Below are 25,471 nucleotides of genomic sequence, written 5' to 3' on the forward strand. Positions count from 1 at the left end.
TTGTTTATTTTGGGTAGCATTTAATATAAAACAAATAGGCATATCACATAAAAGAAACAATAATGTTTTATATAAAAGATTTAATGATGACATGATGGTTAAATGATATGAAAATGACAAAATAAGTCTTCAACTAAAATACAAATCATTAACTAAAGATCACATAATTAACAACACTTTCAGATCATTGTTCACACAAATATTCTATAAGATGGGACAGAAATCAGACATATATGAGCAAATTTTACTTTGACGACTTTAAATACCATAGTTTATGAACAAAATGTCTTGAACATGTTTAAATGGTAGATCACTATAAAGATACAAAATGTAATCTGATGTTACAATAAATACAATGATCAATGTTATTTATGGCAGACGACGATGTATTCTGTAATGATCATGGTGTACAATGAGATGATAGTCATGGATGTCGGTTTAGAATGCTGTATAGTTTGGATTTCCCATACCCCCCATACCTCCTCCTCCCATTGGGCCACCTCCATAGCCACCGCCCATCCCTGATCCCATACCACCCCCACCCATGCTGCCACTGCCACCGCCCATCATACCACCTCCACCCCCACCGCTCATGGTATCTCCGTAACCACCATCATAGCCATCTGAAAATAAATAGATAAATGTATTGAAGCAATGCTTTTGTTCTGTAATTAACTCCTCACAATGTATAAAGAATTAAACTACTCAGTAGAACATCCAAAATTATTAAGTAAAATAAAACCATGTATGAGGTTTACCTAACAAATGCTTTTAAAGGATGACTCATGTCAAAATTCAAGGTACTAGTTTATGTTAAGTATTATGGTTATTTTTTTTTTTTAACTTGATCATTATTTCATTTTTTCTGAGCAACTATATTCCCCATTTCCATTCTCAATTTTAACTAGTAAAACTTCCTCCATTTTACATAAATTCATAAATAATAATAAATGCAGTATATAAAGTTTGACCCTTGTTCTTATACATGTATATAAATGGATTAAAAAAGATGAGTAGACATCAATTAGACAGCAGCCTAAAAACCTGCAGACCAAAACGGACATCTTACTTTCAAATAAGTTTGTGAATATACACCATGACTAAGACTTTCTCGATTTGCTAAAGATAATTCAACACGAAGAGAGTTTTTAAAATAAATGCCTTTATCCATTTCTCCTTTGGTCATTCAATATTTCAAGCTAAACGTTCCAATCTTACCTCCAAATCCACCTCCATTATTGAAACCCCCATCACCAAATCCACCACTGGATGAACTTGATCCACCAAAACCTCCACCACTTCCATAATTGGTTTTCCCAGTTTGCGTGGAATTCAGAAATAATTCTATATATCTATGTTCTAAAAAAAAAGTTAAATAATATAATGTGTGTACATCAACACTATTAAATAATCTTCTCATGTCCATCTTTCAAAACCACCAGAGATAAAATGTTAATAAATATTATTGAAACCTTTTATTTGAAATCATTATGACCAGTATTTTATAAATTTTAAACTTATCATTTTCAATAAAGGGAAAATAACAAATTGAAAGGTGGTTGTATATATGATTAAAAAAGTTTAATTATAAGCTTTCAAATCAGAATCCTGTCTCATCTTAAAACTCAAGACATAATAAATGTCTCTCCTCTTGGTTTTGTTTTGTTTTTGATATGATTATTGATATCTTCTGGAATTCTTGTTTTTCCAAGTAAAATATTGTTTAAGTGACACAGTTGTCATGCTTGGCAATTTGCAACGAATTTTACTTTATTGTGTTGAACTTGCAGTGAGGTGAGAGTATGTGTTTTGTGTTGAAGTCCTCACTGTGACTTTGAGATAAAGAATAGCAATAAAACCTTGTTCCTTTGCTTTTATTTGTTGTGTATGTACTGATTTTGTATCGTGGATGGATACCCCATATCCTTTATACTTTATTACAATCATGATCATTTAGTACACTTACGATTTCATACCCCATATCCTTTATACTTTATTACAATCATGATCATTTATTACTTACGATTTCATACCCCATATCCTTCATTACAATCATGATCATTTATTACACTTATGATTTCATACCCCATATCCTTTATACTTCATTACAATCATGATAATTTATTACACTTACGATTTCATACCCCATATCATTTATTACAATCATGATCATTTATTACACTTACGATTTCATACCCCATATCCTTCATTACAATCATGATCATTTATTACACTTATGATTTCATACCCCATATCCTTTATACTTTATTACAATCATGATAATTTATTACACTTAAGATTTCATACCCCATATCCTTTATTACAATCATGATAATTTATTACACTTAAGATTTCATACCCCATATCCTTCATTACAATCATGATCATTTATTACACTTACGATTTCATACCCCATATCCTTTATTACAATCATGATCATTTATTACTTATGATTTCATACCCCATATCCTTCATTACAATCATGATAATTTATTACACTTAAGATTTCATACCCCATATCCTTCATTACAATCATGATCATTTATTACACTTACGATTTCATACCCCATATCCTTCATTACAATCATGATCATTTATTACACTTACGATTTCATACCCCATATCCTTCATTACAATCATGATAATTTATTACACTTAAGATTTCATACCCCATATCCTTCATTACAATCATGATCATTTATTACACTTACGATTTCATACCCCATATCCTTCATTACAATCATGATCATTTATTACACTTACGATTTCATACCCCATATCCTTTATTACAATCATGATCATTTATTACACTTACGATTTCATACCCCATATCCTTCATTACAATCATGATCATTTATTACACTTATGATTTCATACCCCATATCCTTTATTACAATCATGATCATTTATTACACTTACGATTTCATACCCCATATCCTTCATTACAATCATGATCATTTATTACACTTATGATTTCATACCCCATATCCTTTATACTTTATTACAATCATGATCATTTATTACACTTACGATTTCATACCCCATATCTTTTATTACAATCATGATCATTTATTACACTTACGCATATTTTTTTTATGATTTTTCATGGCTTCTACAGCTTCTTGATGACCAGCAAAGTCTACATTAGCTTCACCTGTTGGTCGTCCATTTGGACCGTATTCAACCTCAACACTAACTGGCTTAATACCCAAGGGGGAAAAGAACTGAAAAATTACACAAATCATTAGAAAAAGGAAAGGAAGAATCATGTTTAAATTAAGGCTATTCTGAATCAATTTCCAATAGTTTTAAAGCACCTGAAATATAACTCTGAGGCTCAAGTAGTTTTCAAACTGACATGGCTGATAACAAAATGTCAATTTAATAAATTCCTTTTTATTTTTAAACAAAACACATTCATCAATACATTACAATTTTAGTTAAAATGAAGAGAGGGTGTGACAACAAATGATATACTGTTAATAATATTCTGACATGTTGTAATTGTTGGAAATAAAACTAGAGGCTCTCAAGAGCCTGTGTCGCTCACCTTGGTCTATGTGCATATTAACAATGGACAAAGATAAATTCATTACAAAATGGTGTTTTGGTGATGGTAATGTGTTTGTAGATCTTTCTTTACTGAACATTCTTGTTGCTACAATTATCTCTATCTATAATGAACTTAGCCCAGTAATTACAGTGGAAAATATTTCCTAAAAATTTACAAAAATTAACAAAAATTTATGAAAATTGTTAACAATTGACTATAAAGGGCAATAACTCTTTAAGGGGTCGGTCAACTGATAATTTTGGTCATGTTGACTTATTTGTAGATCTTACTTTGCTGAACATTATTGCTGTTTACAGTTTATCTCTTTCTATAATAATATTCAAGATATTAACCAAAATCTGCAAACTTTCCTTCAAATTACTTATTTCGGGCAGCAACTCAACAACCAGTTGTCCGATTCATTTGAAAGTTTCAGGGCAGATAGATTTTCACTTGATGAACAATTTAACCCCATGTCAGATTTGCTCTAAATGCTTTGGTTTCAGAGATATAAGCTAAAATCTACATTTCACCTGTATGTTTTATTTTTAGCCATGGCGACCATCTTGGTTGGTTGGCCTGGGTCAGGACAAACATTTTTTAAACTATATACCCCAAAGATGATTGTGGCCAAGTTTGGATTAATTTAGCCCAGTAGTTTCAGAGGAAAAGATTTTTGTAATAGATTAGTAAGATTTACGAAAAATGGTTAAAAATTGACTATAAAGGGCAATAACTCCTAAAGGGGTCAACTGACCATTTCCGTCATGTTGACTTATTTGTAAATCTTACTTCGCTGAACATTATTGCTGTTTACAGTTTATCTCTATCTATAATAATATTCATGATAATAGCCTTAAAACGGTATAATTTCCTTAAAATTGCCAATTCCAGGGCAGCAACCCAACAACGGGTTGTCCAATTTGTCTGAAAATTTCAGGGCAGATAGATCTTGACCTGATAAACTACTTTACCCTATGTCAGATTGCTGTAAATGCTTTGGTTTCAGAGTTATAAGGCAAAAACTACATTTTACCCCTATGTTCTATTTTTAGCCATGGCGGCCATCTTGGTTGGTTGTCCAAGTCACCGGACACATTTTTTTAACTAGATACCCCAATGATGATTGTGGCCTAGTTTGGTTTAATTTGGCCCAATAGTTTCAGAGGAGAAGATTTTTGTAAAAGTAAACGACGCCGGACACAAAGTGATGAGAAAAGCTCACTTGGCCCTTTGGGCCAGGTGAGCTAAAAACAAAAGTTAAAAAAAATAAAATTATATTCTGACACACCAGGTAAATAATCAAGGTGATAAAGGTGATAAAGGTGATAAAATCTCAGGTGAGTTGTTAACTAACCTCAGCTATATCTGTATCTAATGCCTGGAAAGGTAATCCTCTCATGTGAACTGAATGACCAGTCTTACTGACATAGTGACTACCAGGTGTGGCACCTCTCTGTCTCATAGCTCCCAGGGATCCCAATCCTAGTCCACCACCCCTTGATGGTCTCATTGATGCACCCATACCGCCCATTCCTCCTCGTCGTCCTCGCGAACTGAAGCCTCCCATTCCACTACCATAACCACTTCCAAAGTCATCAAAATCTTCTTCAAAAAATCCTATTTATATAACATTATAATGTACACATAAAATTGAAAATGGAAATGGGGAATGTGTCGAAGAGACAACCCGACCATAGAGAAGACAACAGCAGACAACATGTATGTAAAACATATCTTATCTAATATCAACACAAACAAAAAAAATTTTATACACCAAATTAAGCTATTAAAAGTGTATGAACAAGATTTAGGATGAATTACATATGACTGTCATACAAGTGAGAGGTTTAGTGCTATAAAACTAGGTTCAATGTACAATGTTCTACATTTGAAAATGCCTGTACCAAGTCAAGAATATGACAGCTGTCCATTTGTTTGATGTTTTTATCATTTGATTTTGCCATTTTATTAGGGACTTTCTGTTTTGAATTTTCCTCATAATTCAGTATTTTTGTGATCTTACTTTTCGCTATATAAATATTTTTCATAAGAGGCAGTTGATGAAGTGGACAAGATGTATGACGGAGTGACTAGAGGTCAATAGATGTATGACGGAGTGACTAGAGGTCAATAGAAATACTGTAAATTCACAAATTGTTGCAATGTTTTTATTTTTGCGAATAATTCGACAGGGTTATATTTGCAATATTTTAAAGTTGCATTGTAATTTTTTTCTTTAAAAATCGCAATAATTTCTGAATTTACAGTATATAATATCTGTCCATTGTCTAAACATAAAATACAAGCTAATAAAAATTTTAATAATAAATAGCATTTTGCCTTATTTTTCATAACAACCATATTAAAGATATGTGTATGCTTTTTGAAAATCCATATCATAAATGATTATTTGTAAAGTAAATATAATGGATTAAACTGGTAGAAATTTCATAACTTATTGACAATGTGATACCTTTAACATTGCGTCCTCCTCTTCCCATTCCATATCCCATACTGCCTCCTCCACCACCCATACCCATGCCTGATCCCATACCAAATCGTCCAGCTCTGTCATAAGGTGAGGGTCTATTCATACCTCCTCCTCCGCCCCCTCCCATACCACTGCCAGACATCAACGGACGTATCATGGACCGTGAGGGATTTATCTGTCCATAAGCTTCATTCAAACTGCTTTTGAATATTTCAATGTACCTATAGGAAAAAAGACATTATCATACAAGCATCATAACAGAAACTGAACTTAATATTAATTAAATCAGTCAATTCAAAACTTTAAATCATCTATGAATGTGTGAATGACTTTAAAATAATTTTACAGCTATATGTACTTGACTATTACATTACTATAATATATATTTCAAAACTTCTTTTAAGCTAAATGAACTTGAAAACTTATGATTTCACTTTATATTTATTCAATTAAATGTTATGTTTCTTTTTTATATTATATTATAACATCTAAAATGTTAATCTGACTTTCATGTCCTCCCACACTTGGGTTCCGTGGACCCTTTTCTCATCCACCCTCAGCATACCAACCTCCCATACAGTGGTCCCAATGACCCATCTGAGCCCACTCAATAATGGTACCTTGGACCTGTATATGTATCTGCCCTCTCATCAACTGCTATATACATATATTTACCCTTTACAGGCCCATTATTACCATTCATGTCCAGTTATCCAGTGTGGACCCTTGATCCACCCTTACCACACCGGCCCTCTCCAACATCCACCCTTACCATACCGGCCCACTTCAACAGTGTGGACCCATCATCCTCCCTTTACCGTACCAGCCCTTTCAGACACAGCTCACAAAAGTAGAAAATGCCCGTAAGGCCCTAGCCTCCCACCTGTGCCCAATCCTTTCTTTGTGTTTCAACAATGCTTTTTCACATAAATCTGGTGATGCAAACTGTACATAGGCGTCCCCCGTGCTCCTCCCCTGACGATCCTCAGGTAGCATTATCCCATTAGGTACAATCTCCAACCCTGTACACCCAACCCAACAAAAACATAAAATCAGCATGTCATCACATACAATAGCATTAAAATATCCATTCAAAATGAAAATATTAAAACCTTTTTTCTTGCAATATATTCTTGATAAAAGACATTTTATAGATTATTCCCCCTTTTAAAGAAGGGAGAAGATATGATAAGTCCACTGTTTATTTAGCCCAAATCAGCTTGAAATTCACACATGCAAGTGAACTATCTTTTAGCTTAAGACTATTATTCAGTTTTCATTTAACTGAAAACTACTTGTGAAATTTCCATTTACAGGACTTGCTTCAATTATGAAATCTCTCACTGTGAGGACAAGACATTCAATATATTATCCAACCAATGTTGCTGAATTTTTGCAGGATTTAAGATTTTTTTTTTTATAAATTTCAGGGGCCAAATAGTGGCACTTATCATACCTCCTTTTAAAATATAGCAAAAAGTTTTGTATAACACCAAGGTTTATTCAATTACAATAAAGGACATTCAATACAGTTCTAACAGCAAGAAATGATAGAAACTGCTGGGTCAAATAGGTTTTCTTCTCTTTGCTGTTATAAATATTTAAACCAAAGCATAGACTGCAATTTATTTCTTTTCATAACCACTATTATTTAAGTGTTAAACAAAAAATATCATCATGAAATATCAAACAGTACATCACTGGTATGTGATTTCTCTTCTTTTCAAGTCATTTAGAGGATCTCAGTTCATTCTGCCTTACAAATTATAAAGTAGAGACTTGTCTAGTTTCATTCAGTTGGCATTTATCATGACATTTTCTACTAGTTTTTGCATAATTACTGCAATGATTTACTTTAAAAGCAGTTTTATTTCAGCTGTATATATTACTACAGCATACATTAAACTTAAAACAAAACTTTTTCCAATTAGTACTCACATTTACAACTTCTTGCATACAAATATAATATACTTGCATTTGATACAATATCAGACTTTAAACTAGAAGTCTTTATTTCTATTTCTTATTGCTAAAACCAACTTAATATAACTATAAACTATTTTTCATTTAAACATTTGTATATCACTGATTGTGTGACATCCATGACTGTCACAGGCAAGACAAAAAAAAAACCACAACTAGGCCATCATGATGAATTGAATGAATATATTAAAATTAAACAAAACAAAAAAAAAAGACAGGAATTGAGTACAGATGTGTATGACTATATATAGCAATATTAGTATAATTTTAACTTTACAACAATGTAAAAGTTAAGTTAAGTCGTGTAAAATTTACCCAGTAGCTGATAAAAAAGAACACTTCAGATTTATATGATACATCCTGTCAGTTAATTTAATGTCCATAAATTATGTGATTGTCCTTAAACCGATGTTTGCAACCCCAGGGTCAAAGTTGACCGTAGACTGTTTATTCCTTTTTAGTTTGTATGTTTACGAATGGTTTTTTTTCTTCTTTGCATGTAGACTTTTCTGTTTGAATTACCTAATAATGGTGGATGACGAATGTGCTGTATATGATGGAGTTTTTTTTAAGTTTTCGAGGAAAGTGGTAGTGGGGATTTCTACTCCACAAAGGTAGAAAACCTTGTTATTGACAATGGAATGAATTATATAATTCAATAAAATGACAATATCATATGGGAATATTAACTTCATATACATGGATCTGAATATTGAGTATGATGTTTTTGATAATTGATTTACCCCTTTAAAAGGTGTCATTCATCATGACTGTACAGACCTGTAAAGAACTGTGCTATTTCTTCTTTTGAACAACCAAACGGTAAACCACGTAATCTAACAACAGCATCTTGTGTTCCCTGCATTTGTCCTGGTCCAGCTCTCTTTATTACCCATTCCATTTCACTTTTCTTTGATCTAAATACTAGAAAGACAAACACATAACAATTATCATCTGTTTACTTTTAAGGGTAAAACCTAAGGCTGTAACAGAAATCCAACAATTCATGTCTCAAAACATCCTTTGTTTTTTATTCATAATAATTTTATAGCAGCAGTAATATTAAACGCTACTCATAACTCTAGAACTATTTGGTATTTCTTTGTGATCCTGTTTTTTTCTTCTACTTTATATGATGCAGTGTCAGATGTAAATTACCTTCAATATATCTATTTCCCATATGTTCATTATTTTTCTGTAGCGCTTTCTGTAAATTTGATTCATCAACAAGTTCTATAAAACATTCCCCACTTGGTCTGCCTTCTCTGGAGTATGTGAAATGAACCCCATTCTCTCCTCCAACAACAGCTATATCATCTGCAATTTAAAACAACAATCATAACTAAAATGTCTGCAATTGAAACATTGTGATTTATTGTCAAATTTTTACCAGAGAAGATCTAGATGCAAGAATAGTACATGAGGGAAGCATTATGTATGTTTTCTTAATCAAGTGAAGCGCAACACAAACTGCAAATATAAGTCATAATTGTGCTTTACATTTTTATACCTATAAAATTGTGCTTACCTAAAAATTTGAGTACTTCTTCAGCCGTAGCAGACCATGGAAGACCACGTAATCTCACTACACAGCCATCAAAATCTTCTGCTGACATCTGTAACAAAGGTAAAAAAGTTAAAAGTCACTTGATTCCAATGGCATAATTACCTTACACACATGTATGTTGAGAGAACATCTGCTTTATGAACATAAAAACTAAAATTAAATTAGCTGTCAAAATCATGATAAAATCTTCAAAGGTGAATAGGACTGCCATATTTACTCATCCCTGGCTTTCAAATAATTTTTTCAGCAAAATGGCGACCACAACGGGATACCAATAAACGACCGCAAAAATAAAAAAAGAGCTTGTAATTTCACTTGTTCCATGAAGAAAAAAAAGCAACTTTCACTTGTCACGCTTACAAAATTCAGCCAATCTCTCACCATGCTTAAGACTCCAATGCACATCAACGCTAATTGAAATTCTAATACAACAACTTTTGTAACGTTCATTTTAATTGGATGACGTCACTTTTTTACATGGCATCAATTGACACTTGATGCTATGGGACATACGCGCAAGTGCAGAGGGCATATGACAGATTTTAAATACATGTTTTATGTCAGTTTCATTAGAATGAAGATAACAATATTATATTTTAAGCTCCGACGGCATCAATTTGGGATTTGATGGTCGCAAATACCTGTTTACTGTCTCTGCTAACACATCGCCAGTAAACTTAATTTGCAACCATCAAATCCCCAATTGATGCCGTCTGAGCTTAAAATACAATACAGTTATCTCCTAAATGTACGTCACAGTTGACCAGAGGTTCTGCCCTGTTTGAACTTGGACAACATACAAAAATCACTTTTCCACTGTGGCTTCAGATATTTTGAATAATGAGGTAAATTTTATACAGGAACCTTTGATGTGTCCAGTAATAAGGGCTATATGGTAACATGAATGACCAAATACCACTGTTATTATCCAAATAACTCTTGTAATGACCGAATAACACTTGAAATTTTAATATTAGCGCATATTGATTACTTTTAAACATTGATTATTAAGTAATTATATATTATCGATGTATTTTAAAACTTAAAAATTATTTACAGAAAACAGATTAGTTCATAAAGATCATTTTAAATTTAGTGTGTACTTTCAACATGGTGGCCATTGTGATTTCCGCGGTCTCCATGTTGGATGTAGACACTAAATTTAAAAAGTTCTTTTTGAACTTATCTGCATTCTGTAAATCATAAAAGGCCATGGAAAATTAATTGTTGGTTTCCCCTAACATGGGAAAATTTTAAAGAACCGGCAGGCATGCTTTTTTTTTTTGTAACCATTTTATATCTGTTTTGTTTCTGTAGCGGAACTATAATCTTGCATATTTTCCATACTTGAAGTTGTGTCTGCAAAAAAAAAAAAAAAAAAAAATAAAAATTTAATTTTTTTGTTTTTTTTTTTACAGAAAAATTAAATGACCCATCGATAAAAAAATGACCCGGTCAGGTTAGGGGAAACCATCAATTATTTTTCCATGGCTTAAGCTATAAAATAAATCAATAATATACTATTATTTAATAACCAATATTTGCTAACATTTAAATTCCATGTGTTATTCAATCATTACAAGTGTTATTTGGATATAACAGTGTTATTCGGTCATTCGAGATACCACAGGCTATATACATTTTGTAGCGACAAGGTGTACTACACTTCAGGGATTGAAGTTAAGATTTTGGCAATGGTAGCCCACAGCTTAATATATATTTGTAGCCAATTTATATACATGTAGTTCTATACAAGAAAAGCAGAAACTTTGGGAGTCCATACCAAATGTTAGGGACCATTGGCAAGTTAGACCGAATAATCTGTCTCTTGTGTGGGTACATTTGTCATTTCATATTTTCTTTTCATCATTTGGCTATTTAATTTTATTTTTTTTCAACAACAACAAAAATCAGAGCTTATAGCTATGAGGAAAAATGACGCCACTGCCTCTAATATTGGGATATTTTTTATGCAAGTCTTGATTTTCACATACCGTAAAAGTTGAACATTGCAACATGTCTCGTAAGCATATAATTGATATTAGTATATGAGTGTGTGAAGTGAAGATGACAACTGACTGTTTTTTTTTAATACAAATGAATAGGTCAAGAGTCGAGACTATCTAAATGATCTACAGTAGTATCCAATGACTACTGGCTGGTTTTTTTTTTGTACAAATAAATAGGTCAAGACAACCTGAATGATCTACAGTATCCAATGACTTCTGTCCATTTTTTTGTACAGATAAAAAGGTCAAGAATACTGGAATGATATACAATATCCAATGATATCTAGCTGTTTTTTTGTACTAATAAATAGGTCAAGACTATTTATATGATCTACAATATCCAATGATTACTGGCTGTTCTTTTGTACGTACTAAATAAAGACTACCTACAATAAAAACGTAGGTGTCAGAGTTAAAAAAAAATACTTCCCAAATTTGGAAAAAAAAAATTATTACCCCTAAAAAAAGAAACAGGAAGAGGTAGCTTGAAAAAAAAGCCAACAATATTTTTTGGTGGCGTTCTTATTAAAAAAAAACATATATGCATGTAATTCAAAATGGTATTAAAGGCATTTTGTTTTAATAATAATGATAATAATAATAATTCTTTATTTAAAGAGGGTTACACAGTTAGCTGTAAAGCTAATCTTCCCTGAGGCCCTCATGAAATACAATGAAATATAACAAACAATTACAAAATATCAAACAGACACACATACATGAATAATGAAATAAAAAATTGTTATGAAATATACAATTTTCAAAACAGGTAAAAGTTACAAATTCATATATGACATGTATAGTATTGGCATCAACAATATCATAAGTTTGAGTAAATGTGTGAAAATTATTATGCATATTAAAAATGCACAGCTTCTTAATGTTCCATCAAGTAATTTTTTTAAATCTTTTTTGAATGAGCTTGTACTTGAGGTTGATTTTTTCATGGATATTGGTAAGTTATTCCATAAAATAGATCCTGAATATATAAAAGATTTCTTATAAAGCTCTGTAAACTTGTAAATTTTTGCAAGAGACATTTTTCAAACAATATTGGTTTATTTCTGGCAATTCTTTAAACTTTTCAGGGAGATATACAGGGGCTTCATTCTTAAGGCATTTATGCATCAAAACTGATTTGTGGTATGAGATTCTGTTCTCAACTGTCATCCATCCAAGCTGTTTAAACAGTGGAGCTGATGATGAAAGTGGATCAGCATCTAAAATAAGTCTTGCAGCCATTTTCTGCAATTTCATTATTCTGACTAGCTCATTTTTAGCACAACCACTCAAAATAATACAACAATAATCTATCAGTGGGAGAATATAACCATTATAAAATAATAGCAACATATCCACTGATTTGCTTTCAACAGTGATGATGAAGTTGACCTCTAGTTCACAAACAAAGACATTGTATCACTACAAGAAAAATCTTATAAACTGTTTGAAGAATTAATGAAAACTTTGACTTATTTTTATCCTTTTTTCTAAATAATCCTGGAATAAAAGGTCAAATAACTCCACCTAACAAGGCCTTAGAAATTGTCTCAGATTGCAGATTTTGCATTTCATTTTTCAAAATTTTCTGACGGTAAAAGTTCAGGAGTAATAAAATTTATTCACTGAATGTCAACTTTAATTTATCTGAAAAAAAAACCAAAATATTTTCAAAACTCAAATGAACATTTGTGTGCTTTTGAGGTGCTCAGATGGCAGGAAATTGCATCTTATTTCGAAAAATTTTCGTGGGGGGGCATGCCCCCAAACCTCCCTAGCTAGTTCAGGCCGCGTTGCGGCCCTCACCGGTGATAGAGGTGGACTACCAGGACTACCCAAAATTTTTTCTTGGTTGTCCTGTGGACTACATCAACTCTAATGTTAGTGTCAAACCCTTTGTACCCACACAAAGAGACATAATTATTCGGTCTATTCTCAGATCCGCAAATCCTGGCATTTACATTTTTCAGAGGGTGATGCCAACAAGAATCCTCTAGATTTTTCATCTCTTTGAATGTGATTACTGATTATTTATATTGCCGATTATTTTTTAACCAGAGGTTATAGTATGTTAAAAATCAAAATGGAGATATTATATAGTGCCTTTAAAAATATTAAAAGAGTAAAATTACTATATTCAACTGGAAACGATATATATCAATTAAATTAATTTGCATTAAAGTCTGGAAAATCTAGAGGATTCTTATCCGCATCACCTCTCAACATTGTTTACATAACACAAATGCTAATTATTGATTGGTCAGTTTCATGTTGTGATGTCACTGCAGATCTGAGAATAGGGCTCTTCACGGTTAGTTCGGCCATATTGGATAGGGGGCAGATTTTTTGGAAGGAGGTGGAAATGGTATGAAAGTGTGGGAAATCCTATGTGTGTTTCCAAGCAACAGCTCTGTTTTAATGATGTTTTCCCGTATTTTTCACACCATTTTTACCTCTATTATGAAAATCTGCCCCCTATCCAATATGGCCGAACTAACCGTGAAGAGCCCTATTGGCGAGTGGGCCCTTGCTAATTTCAAACCCTGCACTTACATGGACAGACATGACAAAGTTACCACCAAACTTATTTTTTTACACAATAATAACGGTAACAACAATTATTTGAGAGCTCTGACAAATCACAGTAAGTTTATTTTGACGAATCCATGTACAATTTTAACCAATTTGATGCTAACAGTAGCCTGCATCTGTCGTGATACGACTGACCGTGAAGTGCATAAAATTTACTATACTCTTATAATGTCTAAATTTCATAATGCAATCTGCAAGAGACTACAGAAATGTGGCAAGAAAAAATGCAATTGGTAACATATCTGCAGCAACCTTATTCAGCTCAAACTAAAAACAGTCTAGCAAAATTTAGCAGGAAATGTGCCTTTTCTTTTGATAAAGTCTAGCCTCACCGGACACAATTACGAACGATTTTTGAACTGCGATTAATATTTTTTTTATGTAGACTACTTTTCTTGAATTTTTTATACCATAGAATTTAAGATGTATGAAGGCTTTCCATTTTGCATCATATCCCACATAAATTTTTATGCACGTTGGGATACTTTAGTAAGATTTGCGAGACCTCGTTTAACGGGTCAAGAGAGCCACATATGGACGCAATTCCGAACAGCACTATATTGATATATCTTGCAGAAGAAATCAATGACAACAGTCTATATTGATAAAGCATACATTAATCTTTATCTCAAACACATTTTCATAGGAAAATAAAAAGCACAAGTTTGTTTTTTACTTCAATTACTTCAGCAGTGGTTGCAGACGAAATGTCGGTCATGTGTAAAGGAAAGATTTCTGATTTTTTTTGTTTTTGTGTAAGTTCCTCCTTTAAAGGAGCACTAAATTCAAGTTTATCCATTTCGGTGGTGTACTTATCATTCATCTATGATTTTTTTTATATTGGTCAACATTTCTTTCGGAGTTCTCTGGACTTTTCAATAAAATTAACATATTTTCTTTTGGCCATAAATAGGTTCACAAGAGTCTAAAAAACGTCAATTGTGGGGTTATTTGGGCATGATAAAAGGCATCACGCATATGAACAGAATCAGGAGATATTTTTCTTTCTATATATTAACAAAAGAAGGCAATATGCACTTACCTTTATGTATTGTTTTATATAACTTCCAGGTCAGATTGCCGTTCTTATAATATTTTCAGAATGATTTTGTCATCGTCATCAACATTCACCAAGTGCACATAAATTGTATTATCATGAAAACAAGGGATTTTTAATAGGGTTTTTATTTATAAAAACATTTATTGATAAATATAAACAAATATGATCTCAGAGGGCAAACATTGGAAATCGTTCGTAATTGTGTCCAGTCGTAATTGCGTCCTGTGGGGCTATATCCGATATAGAAGGATTAGTTTAGATACACAAACTCGTCTCAAGTCTGGGCCATATAAGCATATGAAGAGATTCGCTTATTATTTATACAACAACCTTTGATAATGGTGGAGTTTTCTTTTAGTCTTTTGTGGGTTTCTTTCTATCAACAATGGCTGGAGCGTGTTTTACAAAAAGAGTGAAAATGAGGCTTGCTGTGTACGGTTCTGGATCAGGGTTTGTAACCGATAACCGATGTACAGATTCATTATATATAAGACCGCAACGGACAAAGAGAAAAAAACGCGCACCTGCCAAGACACCGACCACTAAATGACGTCCTTCATAAAATCCTTCGGAATATACAAATATTGTCAAGAATTTCAATAACGGCCGGGAAACAGACTACCTTAACTGTTAACAAAATTTTGATATTTTTGAAATACTAAGGCTTTTCTACCTCAGGCATAGATTACCTAAGCTGAATTTGGCAAAACTTTTAGGAATTTTGGTCCTCAATGCTCTTTAACTTCGTACTTTGATTGGCCTTTTTAACTTTTTTAGATTCGAGCGTCACTGATGAGTCTTTTGTAGACGAAATGCGTGTCTGGCGTATATACAAAATTTAGTCCTGGTATCTATGATGAGTTTATATATTTGTAAATTATACCGATAAGTCATGAAAACAACACAATTTTAAACATATAATGCATAATAATATACCATAAATGACATATATAATTTAAGAGCATAGTGCACTTAAAACATAGCACAAGTAAATAATAAGATTGCACAAATCAAAAAGTCACACAAAAAATAAAAAATAAAATAAACACAGGCCTCAGACACAGGCATAAACACTTTATACTGCACTGGCGTGAGCTGTTACTTAGTACTCATGTTTGTACCAATTTTTTTAATTGGTCAAAAGATGTTTCCATTCTACATAGACTTAGTTCATCACCTCATTCCAGATTTGTGCAGCATTATAGCGAAACGATCTTAAGCCATACTTAGTAGTTCGGACTCTTGTTAATTTTCATATCAATCAAATCATGAAGGTAGCTCGGACTTTTTTTGTGAATTATTTTGAAATGTTTCTATTGCAATTGTTTTTATTCTTCCTTAATTCTTTAGATAGTAATTTAGATTTTTCTAGCAGTTTTTCGTATATAGACTATCATAATCTACATAAATGAATCTTAGAGCTCTTTCTTGAACTTTTTCCATTTTAAAAGATTTTTTTATAGCTACAGTAGTGCCAAATTACTGGACAATAGTTAAAATTTGAAAGAATGAATGAGTAGTATGCTGTTAACCTTACTAGCCTGTTTAAATATTTACCCATGCGTTTTAGAATATTTAATTATCTTGATGCCCTTTTTACATATTTCAGATATATGATTGTTAAAGTTTAAGGCCGCATCTATAGTTATTCCACGAAGTTTAACATTTTCTTCACAAGAATTTTGTTTCCATTTAAATTAAATATCAAATTATGTTTATTTGGGTTTTTTTTTCAATGGCTATAGCCTGGCATTTTTCAGGATTAGCCTTCAGTAAATTTATAAAAAAAAACACAGTTTATTAGATTTAAACTATCAGTTTCTAAACTTTCAACAACTTTATCTGAATCATGATCACTATATGCAGTGTTGTCATCAGCATAATTATAAATGGTGCTTTTTTGTATAAAATGAAATATGTCATTTATGAAGACATTGAAAGAACTGGCCAAGAATTGACCCTTGTGGTACACCTTTATTTTTGGTTTAATGTTTATTTTCAGCATGGAAAATTTATTTTGTTATCTTTACTGTAGTGCTTCTGCTGCTTTGTGCTAATTTTTGTAACAAACTAATCAATATGTGCTTTTAGTGTGCAAACCATTTTATTTTTGCTTTTGTATTTTTATCTCATAAGTACATGTTTGAGTGTGTGTTTGACTTGTAATGTGCTTTAAAGCAGAGGCGGATTTAGGAGGGGGGCCCTTTTTTGGGAAAAAATTTGGTTGCTTATATAGGGAATCACTGAAGCGTGACTGGAGCGGACCACCCTTAGGCAGTCAGTGGGCCCCCACTTATGAAAATTTCTAGATTCGCCAGTGTGAAGAACTTCTAAGCTGTATGTTTAAATACTGATATGAACTCTTGCTTTATATGTTTAATTTACGTGTGGATAACTTGGTATGTATGTTTTGTTTTATTTGTTGCTCTGTCATTTTCAAAAGTAGTCTTCAGAGCTTATGTTTGTACTTGTATAATTTGCATGTGCCGACTATAAATAAAGCTTTATGTCTAGAGTGTCTTATGTCTTTATATAAAAAAAAAACCAAGAATTCAATTTTTGTTGAAATCAAACAAAGTTTAATTTTGGACTCCAACTTGGACCAACTTGAAAACTGGGCCAATAATCAAAAATCTAAGTACATGTTTAGATTAAGCATATCAAAAAACCCCTAGAATTAAATGTTTGTTAATATCAAACTTAGTTTAATTTTGGACCCTTTGGACCTTAATGTAGACCAATTTGAAAATGGGACCAAAAATTAAGAATCTACATTCACAGTTAGATTCGGCATATCAGAGAACCCCAATTATTCAATTTTTGATGAATTCAAAGGAAGTTTAATTTTGGACCCTTTGGGCCCCTTATTCCTAAACTGTTGGGACCAAAAACCCCATAATCAATCCCAACCTTCCTTTCATAGTCGTAAACCTTGTGTTTAAATTCCATAGATTTCTATTTACTTATACTTAAGTTATGGTGCGAAAACCAAGAAAAATGCTTATTTGAGCCCCTTTTTGGTAAACTGTTGGGACCAAAAATCCCCAAATCAATTCCAACCTTCCTTTAGTGGTCATAAACCTTGTGTCAAAATTTCATAGATTTCTATTCACTTAAACTAAAGTTATAGTGCGAAAACGAAGACAATGCTTATTTGGGCCCTTTTTAGCCCCTAATTCCCAAACTGTTGGGACCAAAACTTCCAAAATCAATCCCAACCTTCCTTTTATGGTCATAAACCTTGTGTTTAAATTTCATAGATTTCTATTCACTTAAAATACTAAGGTTATAGTGCGAAAACCAAAAGTCTTCGGACGACGACGACTACGGACGACGACGCCAACGTGATAGCAATATACGACCACAAAATTTTCAATTTTTGCGGTCGTATAAAAAGAAAAAGACAAACAGACAAATAATAGTACACAAGACACAACATAGAAAACTAAAGACTAAGCAATACAAACTCCATCAAAAACTGGGGGTGTTCTCAGGTACGACGGAAGGGTTAGCAGATCCTCCTCCACATGTGGCACCCGTCGTGTTGCTCATGTGATTACTAACCCGATAAACTGGTCTTGTTCGGTAGGTCACATTCGTGAAAGGAAGGGGATTGTAGTAGTAGTGGGGGAAGTGGGCATTCTGGGCCACTTTTTCTAATGTTAACCCTATGGGGAAAAGGTAGCCTCCTAAGAGGTAGCCTCCCGATGTGAGGCTAATTTTTATGACGTCATTTTAAGTATTACGACATTAATTAATTAATTTCTTTAGATAAGGTCATTATCAAGTGTTACTAATTACAGCTAATTAATTGGCGTTATTGAATAAGTATATAATATATATATATATTTTCTATATATTTGATGAAAATTCCCAGTCTATTAATAGGTACACAGGAAAACCCCACCTTAGTGTGTATTTACAGATCATTATTAGATGTCTCTGGTATTACATATTCACCTACGGCTATCTATCTCTGATAACATGATTATTAAATCAATATTGAAAGCGTGTTTAAACTTGACCAGTAGTGTACGTAGTGACCTTTAACATGTTGATACGTGTCAATAAATCCGCCATATTGAATTCTTATACAAATCATTTAAAAATCGTTATATTATTGACACTATTTAGTATAATGTATCTTAATATTTTTGGTTTGATTTTTTTTTTTTAAGTATTTTATTTCGAATATATAATTGCTAAATCACTGAAAGTGTGCGTAAACTTGTCTGTGTCATAATCAAGTTTAGACTTGTCAATAATCCGATTTAAATGTAGTCGCCATGTTGAAAATATAATAAACATTGTCACGTTATGCAGTCTTTCGAAAGAAGTAAATCATAATATAAGTTGAATTAAATAGTATTATTCTTACAAAGATGAGATTTATCAAGTAGTAAATTTTAAGGTATTCGATGATACATACTGTTATTTATTGTTTTAATATCCAACTATAATCCCTCCGTTAAGTTAATCATATAATATATAGTATACATTGAAAACTTGTTTTATTATTTCCTCGATCATATTAACTTTTAAACTGAAATCCTTTTACTATAAAATGCCAAACTGACAAACAAGACATTTCAACACCTTCTGTTGACCCCAATAACCTGGTGTGATTAAGTACGTGGGTGAATGACCATTAATGTAAAAATGTCAAGTAAATCTTTTCAAATAATGATTATTTCAACCCTTTCTTTTTTTTTTTTTTTTTAATTAGGCTATACTTAAACTTTTATTCATTTTCGATAAACTTATTCATTAATAAATGCTTTTATTTCAAACTATATTGTATTACATCAGGACAGACTGCAGAATTTTTTATTTTTTTTTAATTTTTTTTTTTTTTTGCCTTGCTAGCAAAGAAAAATACGTCTGATCGCTCCAACAGGTAAATTAGACTGAACTGATTATCGATCGAAAAAATTTGCCGGATTTGAAATTAACCAATCAGATTACGTAAATTACGGAATTTCCAAAATTTATGAAAATTCTGCTATATAAACGCTGTGAATTGCGGGGCTCGTACAGTCTTATCGATGACACTCTAAAGGTGAAATCAAATTTACATTAGCAGTATCTTAAGGATTTAAAGGTTATGGCTAATAATTTGTTTATTTTAAACAATTATTTAACGTTTAATAGTAAAAGATTGTATGATATGAATTACAGTTTTCTTGATAAATTTTGTTTTTAAATTACCAATTAATTTTACGAATAACAATTAAATGGAATTGACAGATGCATATCTTTAGAATGAATAAATAAAAGGGGGGAGGCTGTATTTTAATTTTGAGTTCTCGAAAGTTTGAAGTAGTCTCCTGCACTGGTAAGGTGTACTGACTTAGGGCAGTGTCATGTAGCTAACAATGGAGAGGAAGTGTCATGTGGCATGCCCCGTTATAGTCAGGAAGACCTCTCCGACCAAAACCTTTGCAGTCTTGCTTAACTGCGAGAGCAGCTCTGTTTCCAGTGATGGAAATGTTGACGGGCGGTGACTACTTTGGCGAAAGCCTTAGTCAAACATTCTTGAATATCAATCAGATCGTTATTCATATCAGTATCAAGACTGGGAACCCATACGGTCGGTAGACTGAGGAGTCGTTTTTCCGACCCGTGGGCGAGTACCAGTGGCGATAGGCTCCTTTGATATGAATAATGACTGGTTGTCTGTATCATATTATGAAAACTAATAATAATAAAAATAAAAATTCTTTAACAATATTAAGCACACTTTCACGTTTCAGGCTAAAAAGATGGAACCAGCGTCGAAAAAAGTCAAGATGACAAAATCTCCAATCAAATGTGGTGTATGCGGAAAATCGTTTTCCCATAAAGAGAGTTTAATGCGCCATAGGAGATCGGTTCATACTGGAATGAAATGGCATTGCCCCACCTGCGATATGGTATTTTCAAGAAAAGACAACTACCAACGCCATAAGCGAAACCATGACAAACAACCAGTTCAAAAGGGTGGTGGTGTTACTACGACTAGTACAGAAACAAATGAAAAGACGGATCCATGCAACTTCAAAGCGCTCAATGGAACCGTTGAAACACATACGATCGATGCAAAAGGATTGAATAAATTTGATCCAATGTCATTCCTAAAAAGCCGATATGATGATGTTAAAAATGTCATCAAGCGTAAAATTAATGAAAGAGGTGGATTGAAGTGGTATCTATCTATGAAGGTTAAAATGAGCAGACGAAAAGAAGATGCCATAGAAACTGCAGAGCCGCATTTCCGGGGAAAATGCCAGACCAGTTTAAAATTGGAGGATATCGATGCCGGATTAAAGGAATCTATCAAAAAGATGTATACATCTTTCATTGAATATCAGCGACAAGGGAGTAATTGGACGGTAGATAAAGTGGTAGATCTTACAATACACATGGCACGTTACAGACCACTAAAAGGCTCAAGTTATATTCCACTTCCAATCAAACTTAGATCTAAACATGCAATAGTCAATGTGAAAAACAAAGATAGCAAATGTTTCATGTGGTCGATTTTGGCAGCAATTTACCCAGCGAAATGTCACAGAGAGCGAGTTTGGAAATACAAGGAACACGCTTCAAGCTTAAACTTTGATACCATCATGTTTCCTGTGAAATTAACTGACATACCAAAGTTCGAAAAGCAGAATGAAATATCTCTTAATGTCTTTGGATTCGACAAAGGCGAAGTATTCCCTATACATATTTCAAAACATCGATTTGAACAACATGTTAATTTACTCATGATATCGGACAACAAAAAGTCACATTTTTGCTGGATTAAAAATCTTAATCGGTTGTTAGGTGACCAGCACACACATCACGGACGACATTTTTACTGCCCATACTGCTTACACGGATTTACCAAAGAAAGAATATTAAGCAACCACCTACCATACTGCCAAACCCACGGACCACAGAAAATTGAACTCCCAACTGAGGACAATAAGTGGTTACATTACAAAGATATTAGGAAACAGCTTAAGGTGCCATACATCATATATGCAGATTTTGAGTGTCTTCAAGAACCAATAGTTGATAGTAACGAATGTGATCAGAAGACGAAAAAGACAACAAAACATGTACCGTGTGGCTTTGCTTACAAAGTGGTAGGTCTGACACCTGAAACATCAAATGAACCAGTAGTGTATCGGGGTGCTGATGCTGCTGATAAATTTGTGGAGTGTATGGTACAAGAACAGGAAAAAATAGAACAGAAATTTAAGCATTGCGAACCCATGATCATGACTGGGAGTGATTGGCAATCCTTTAAGAAGGCAACCATGTGTCACATATGTAAAAAAGAACTAGCAGACATTAGAGTACGAGATCATTGTCACGTGACTGGAAAATTTAGAGGGGCAGCTCATAACGACTGTAATATCAATTATAAGTTTACAGGTCGAATTCCAGTGGTTTTTCACAATCTGAGAGGATATGATAGTCATTTGATTATGCAAGCTATTGGAAAAGTTGAAGGAAAGCAGCTGAATTGTATCGCTAATAATATGGAAAAGTATATTTCTTTTTCATTGGGATGTATGGACTTTATAGACTCACTCCAGTTTATGTCTTCCTCTTTACAAAAGCTCGTGGAAAATCTCGCAAAAGAAGGTTCGAGTAAATTTAGACACATGACAAGCCACTTTGGAGAAGAACGGATAAGCCTACTTCTGCGTAAACAAGTATACCCATACGAGTATTTTGATTCCGAGGCAAAGTTTGTGGAAACTCAACTACCACCGATTGAAGATTTTTATAGTACACTATCGGGAGAAGGTATAACCACACTGGACTATGCGCATGCACAACAGGTATGGCAATTGTTTAACATACAGAATCTCGGACAGTACCACGATCTATACGTTCTATCAGATGTCCTTGCATTAGCCGACGTCTTTGAAAATTTCAGGGAGATCTGTCTCAACTACTATGGACTGGATGCTGCACATTTCTATACCTCGCCCGGTTAAGCCTGGCAAGCTGCCTTGAAAATGACAGGTGTCAAGTTGGAATTACTCACTGACATAGACATGCATTTGTTTATAGAGAAAGGTTTAAGAGGTGGAATATCAATGATATCCCATCGCCATGCCAAAGCTAACAATGAACATGTACCAAGCTACGATCCAAATCAACCCATTAATCACGTGATGTACCTAGATGCCAACAACTTATACGGATGGGCCATGTCACAGGCACTTCCAGTTGAAGGTTTCAGATGGATCAACGATTCTGAAATTGAGAACCTAAACATATGTGACATTGCAGACGACAGTGAAAATGGTTATATATTAGAAGTTGACTTAGAATATCCAAGAGAGCTACACGACGACCACAACGAATATCCACTTGCTCCAGAAAAATTGGAGGTCACAAATGATATGTTATCACCCTATGCGAAAAAGCTATTGGACGATTTGAGCTTAAAAGGTACCTCAACAGAAAAATTGATACCAAATTTACATCCAAAGCAAAAATACGTGGTACATTACAGAAATTTAAAGCTCTACTTATCACTTGGAATGAAACTAACAAAGATCCATAGAGTCATGACATTCGAACAACGACCCTGGCTAAAGACATATATTGATTTCAACACAGAGAAGAGAAAACTTGCAACAAATGAGTTCGAAAAGGACTTTTTCAAACTCATGAATAATGCAGTCTTTGGAAAGACGATGGAAAATTTAAGGAAGAGAACAGATATAAAACTTTTGAATGACCAATCAAAGGCCAGAAAATTAATCAGCAAACCAACATTTCATGCCTTTAAAATATTCAACGACGACTTGGTGGCTGTTCACATGCTGAAACAACGATTATACTTAAACAGACCTATTTACGTGGGATTCACTATACTCGATTTGTCAAAGACACTTATGTACGATTTTCATTATAATTACATGAAGGATAAATATGGATCTAGAGCAACACTCTTGTTTACGGACACTGACTCGCTATGCTACAACATCAACACTGATGATATATATCAAGATATGATGGAGGACAAACACTTGTTTGATACGTCAGAGTATAACCCTGAACATGGTCTTTATAGCACTTTGAATAAAAAGGTGTTAGGAAAGATGAAAGACGAAACACATGGTATTCCCATACAGGAATTTGTTGGTCTCAAGTCAAAGATGTACTCATTGATATATGAAGAAAATAAAAAACTATGCGAGAAGAAGACAGCGAAGGGTATAAAGAAGAGTGTGATCAAACATGACACAAGACATGAACATTATAAACAAAGTTTATTCAACAAAGAAATCCACATGTCTACCATGACACAGATCCGTTCATATGACCATACGTTATATAATATATCAATCAACAAACTGGGCTTATCCCCTTATGATGATAAAAGATACTTACTAGATGATGGGATACAAAGTTTGGCCTATGGACATTGGAGAATATAATAAGGATGAAAATCAATATTTTAATCACTCTACGTCTATCATTTGAAGGAAGCGGACGTGTTTAGAGAGCTCTTTATAATGTCTAATACTTGTCCCGTGTGTGAGATAGGATTTTCAAGAAAAGATAATATGTTGCGACATCATAGAAATAAACATGGAATTAGTCAACCATATCTACAGAGCAATGGTGTATATCCACAGTCGACTCCGTCGCCTCCGCCTCCTCCGCAAAAGGAAGATAGCATGTCGCCTCCTCCTCCCCCTCCTCCTCCTCCTCCTCCTCCGCAAAAGGAAGATATCATGCCGCCTCCTCCTCCGCCGCCTCCGCAAAAGGTAGGTAGCATGCCTCCTCCGCCTCCACCTCCGCAGAAGGGGAATAGCCAACAGCCGCCACATAATGTGATACTACATCATCCGTTCACTATGATGCTGGCTGGACCTACTGGTTCAGGTAAGACGTTTTGGATGAAAACATTATTGGAGAGAGCACGGACTATGATTACACCATCACCAGAGAGGATAATATGGTGTTATAAACGATGGCAGCCATTATTTAGTGAAATGCAACAGAACATTAAAAACATTTTGTTTGTTCAAGGTTTACCTGAAAATTTGAATGATGACTCATTCATAGACTCTAGATTTCCAAGTCTAATCATTCTAGACGATTTAATGAAAGACGCTACCAATAGTAAGGATGTGTGCGAATTATTTGTCGAGGGAAGTCATCACCGAAACCTAAGTGTAGCTTGTATAATGCAGAATGCGTTCTCGAAGGG

At 33.4% G+C, this 25,471-nt stretch overlaps 3 protein-coding genes across 3 annotated transcripts; 2 read left to right on the forward strand and 1 right to left on the reverse strand.

Moving 5' to 3' along the window:
* On the reverse strand, positions 1-15,728 carry LOC139489465 (heterogeneous nuclear ribonucleoprotein H2-like). The gene is made up of 10 exons (XM_071275862.1): positions 15,589-15,728; positions 9,559-9,646; positions 9,189-9,347; positions 8,811-8,954; positions 6,931-7,069; positions 6,030-6,268; positions 4,911-5,173; positions 3,083-3,224; positions 1,219-1,359; positions 1-623 (listed from the first exon to the last, which is right to left on the reverse strand). Exons 2-10 carry the CDS (start codon positions 9,644-9,646, stop codon positions 439-441), a joined length of 1,500 nt encoding a protein of 499 aa, XP_071131963.1. The 5' UTR covers positions 15,589-15,728; the 3' UTR covers positions 1-438.
* Positions 15,729-21,020: 5,292 nt separating this feature from the next.
* On the forward strand, positions 21,021-23,237 carry LOC139489410 (uncharacterized). The gene has a single exon (XM_071275728.1). The coding sequence runs from the start codon at positions 21,021-21,023 to the stop codon at positions 23,235-23,237; it is 2,217 nt and encodes a 738-aa protein (XP_071131829.1).
* A 21-nt stretch (positions 23,238-23,258) lies between these two features.
* Positions 23,259-24,692, forward strand: LOC139489411 (uncharacterized). The gene has a single exon (XM_071275729.1). It carries the CDS (start codon positions 23,259-23,261, stop codon positions 24,690-24,692), a length of 1,434 nt encoding a protein of 477 aa, XP_071131830.1.
* The last annotated feature ends 779 nt before the right edge of the window (positions 24,693-25,471 follow it).

The sequence above is a fragment of the Mytilus edulis genome, chromosome 9 (genome assembly GCF_963676685.1).
Source record: "Mytilus edulis chromosome 9, xbMytEdul2.2, whole genome shotgun sequence".
In the NCBI taxonomy this organism is placed as follows: domain Eukaryota; kingdom Metazoa; phylum Mollusca; class Bivalvia; order Mytilida; family Mytilidae; genus Mytilus; species Mytilus edulis.

Coding starts and splice junctions, on each gene's coding strand:
- LOC139489465 (XM_071275862.1), bottom strand. CDS start 9,646: ATGTCAGCAGAAGATTTTGATGGCTGTGTAGTGAGATTACGTGGTCTT. Junction 9,348..9,558: donor AGAAGTACTCAAATTTTTAG/GTAAGCACAATT, acceptor TTTAAATTGCAG/ATGATATAGCTGTTGTTGGA. Junction 624..1,218: donor TAATGGAGGTGGATTTGGAG/GTAAGATTGGAA, acceptor ATTTATTTTCAG/ATGGCTATGATGGTGGTTAC.
- LOC139489410 (XM_071275728.1), top strand. CDS start 21,021: ATGGAACCAGCGTCGAAAAAAGTCAAGATGACAAAATCTCCAATCAAA.
- LOC139489411 (XM_071275729.1), top strand. CDS start 23,259: ATGACAGGTGTCAAGTTGGAATTACTCACTGACATAGACATGCATTTG.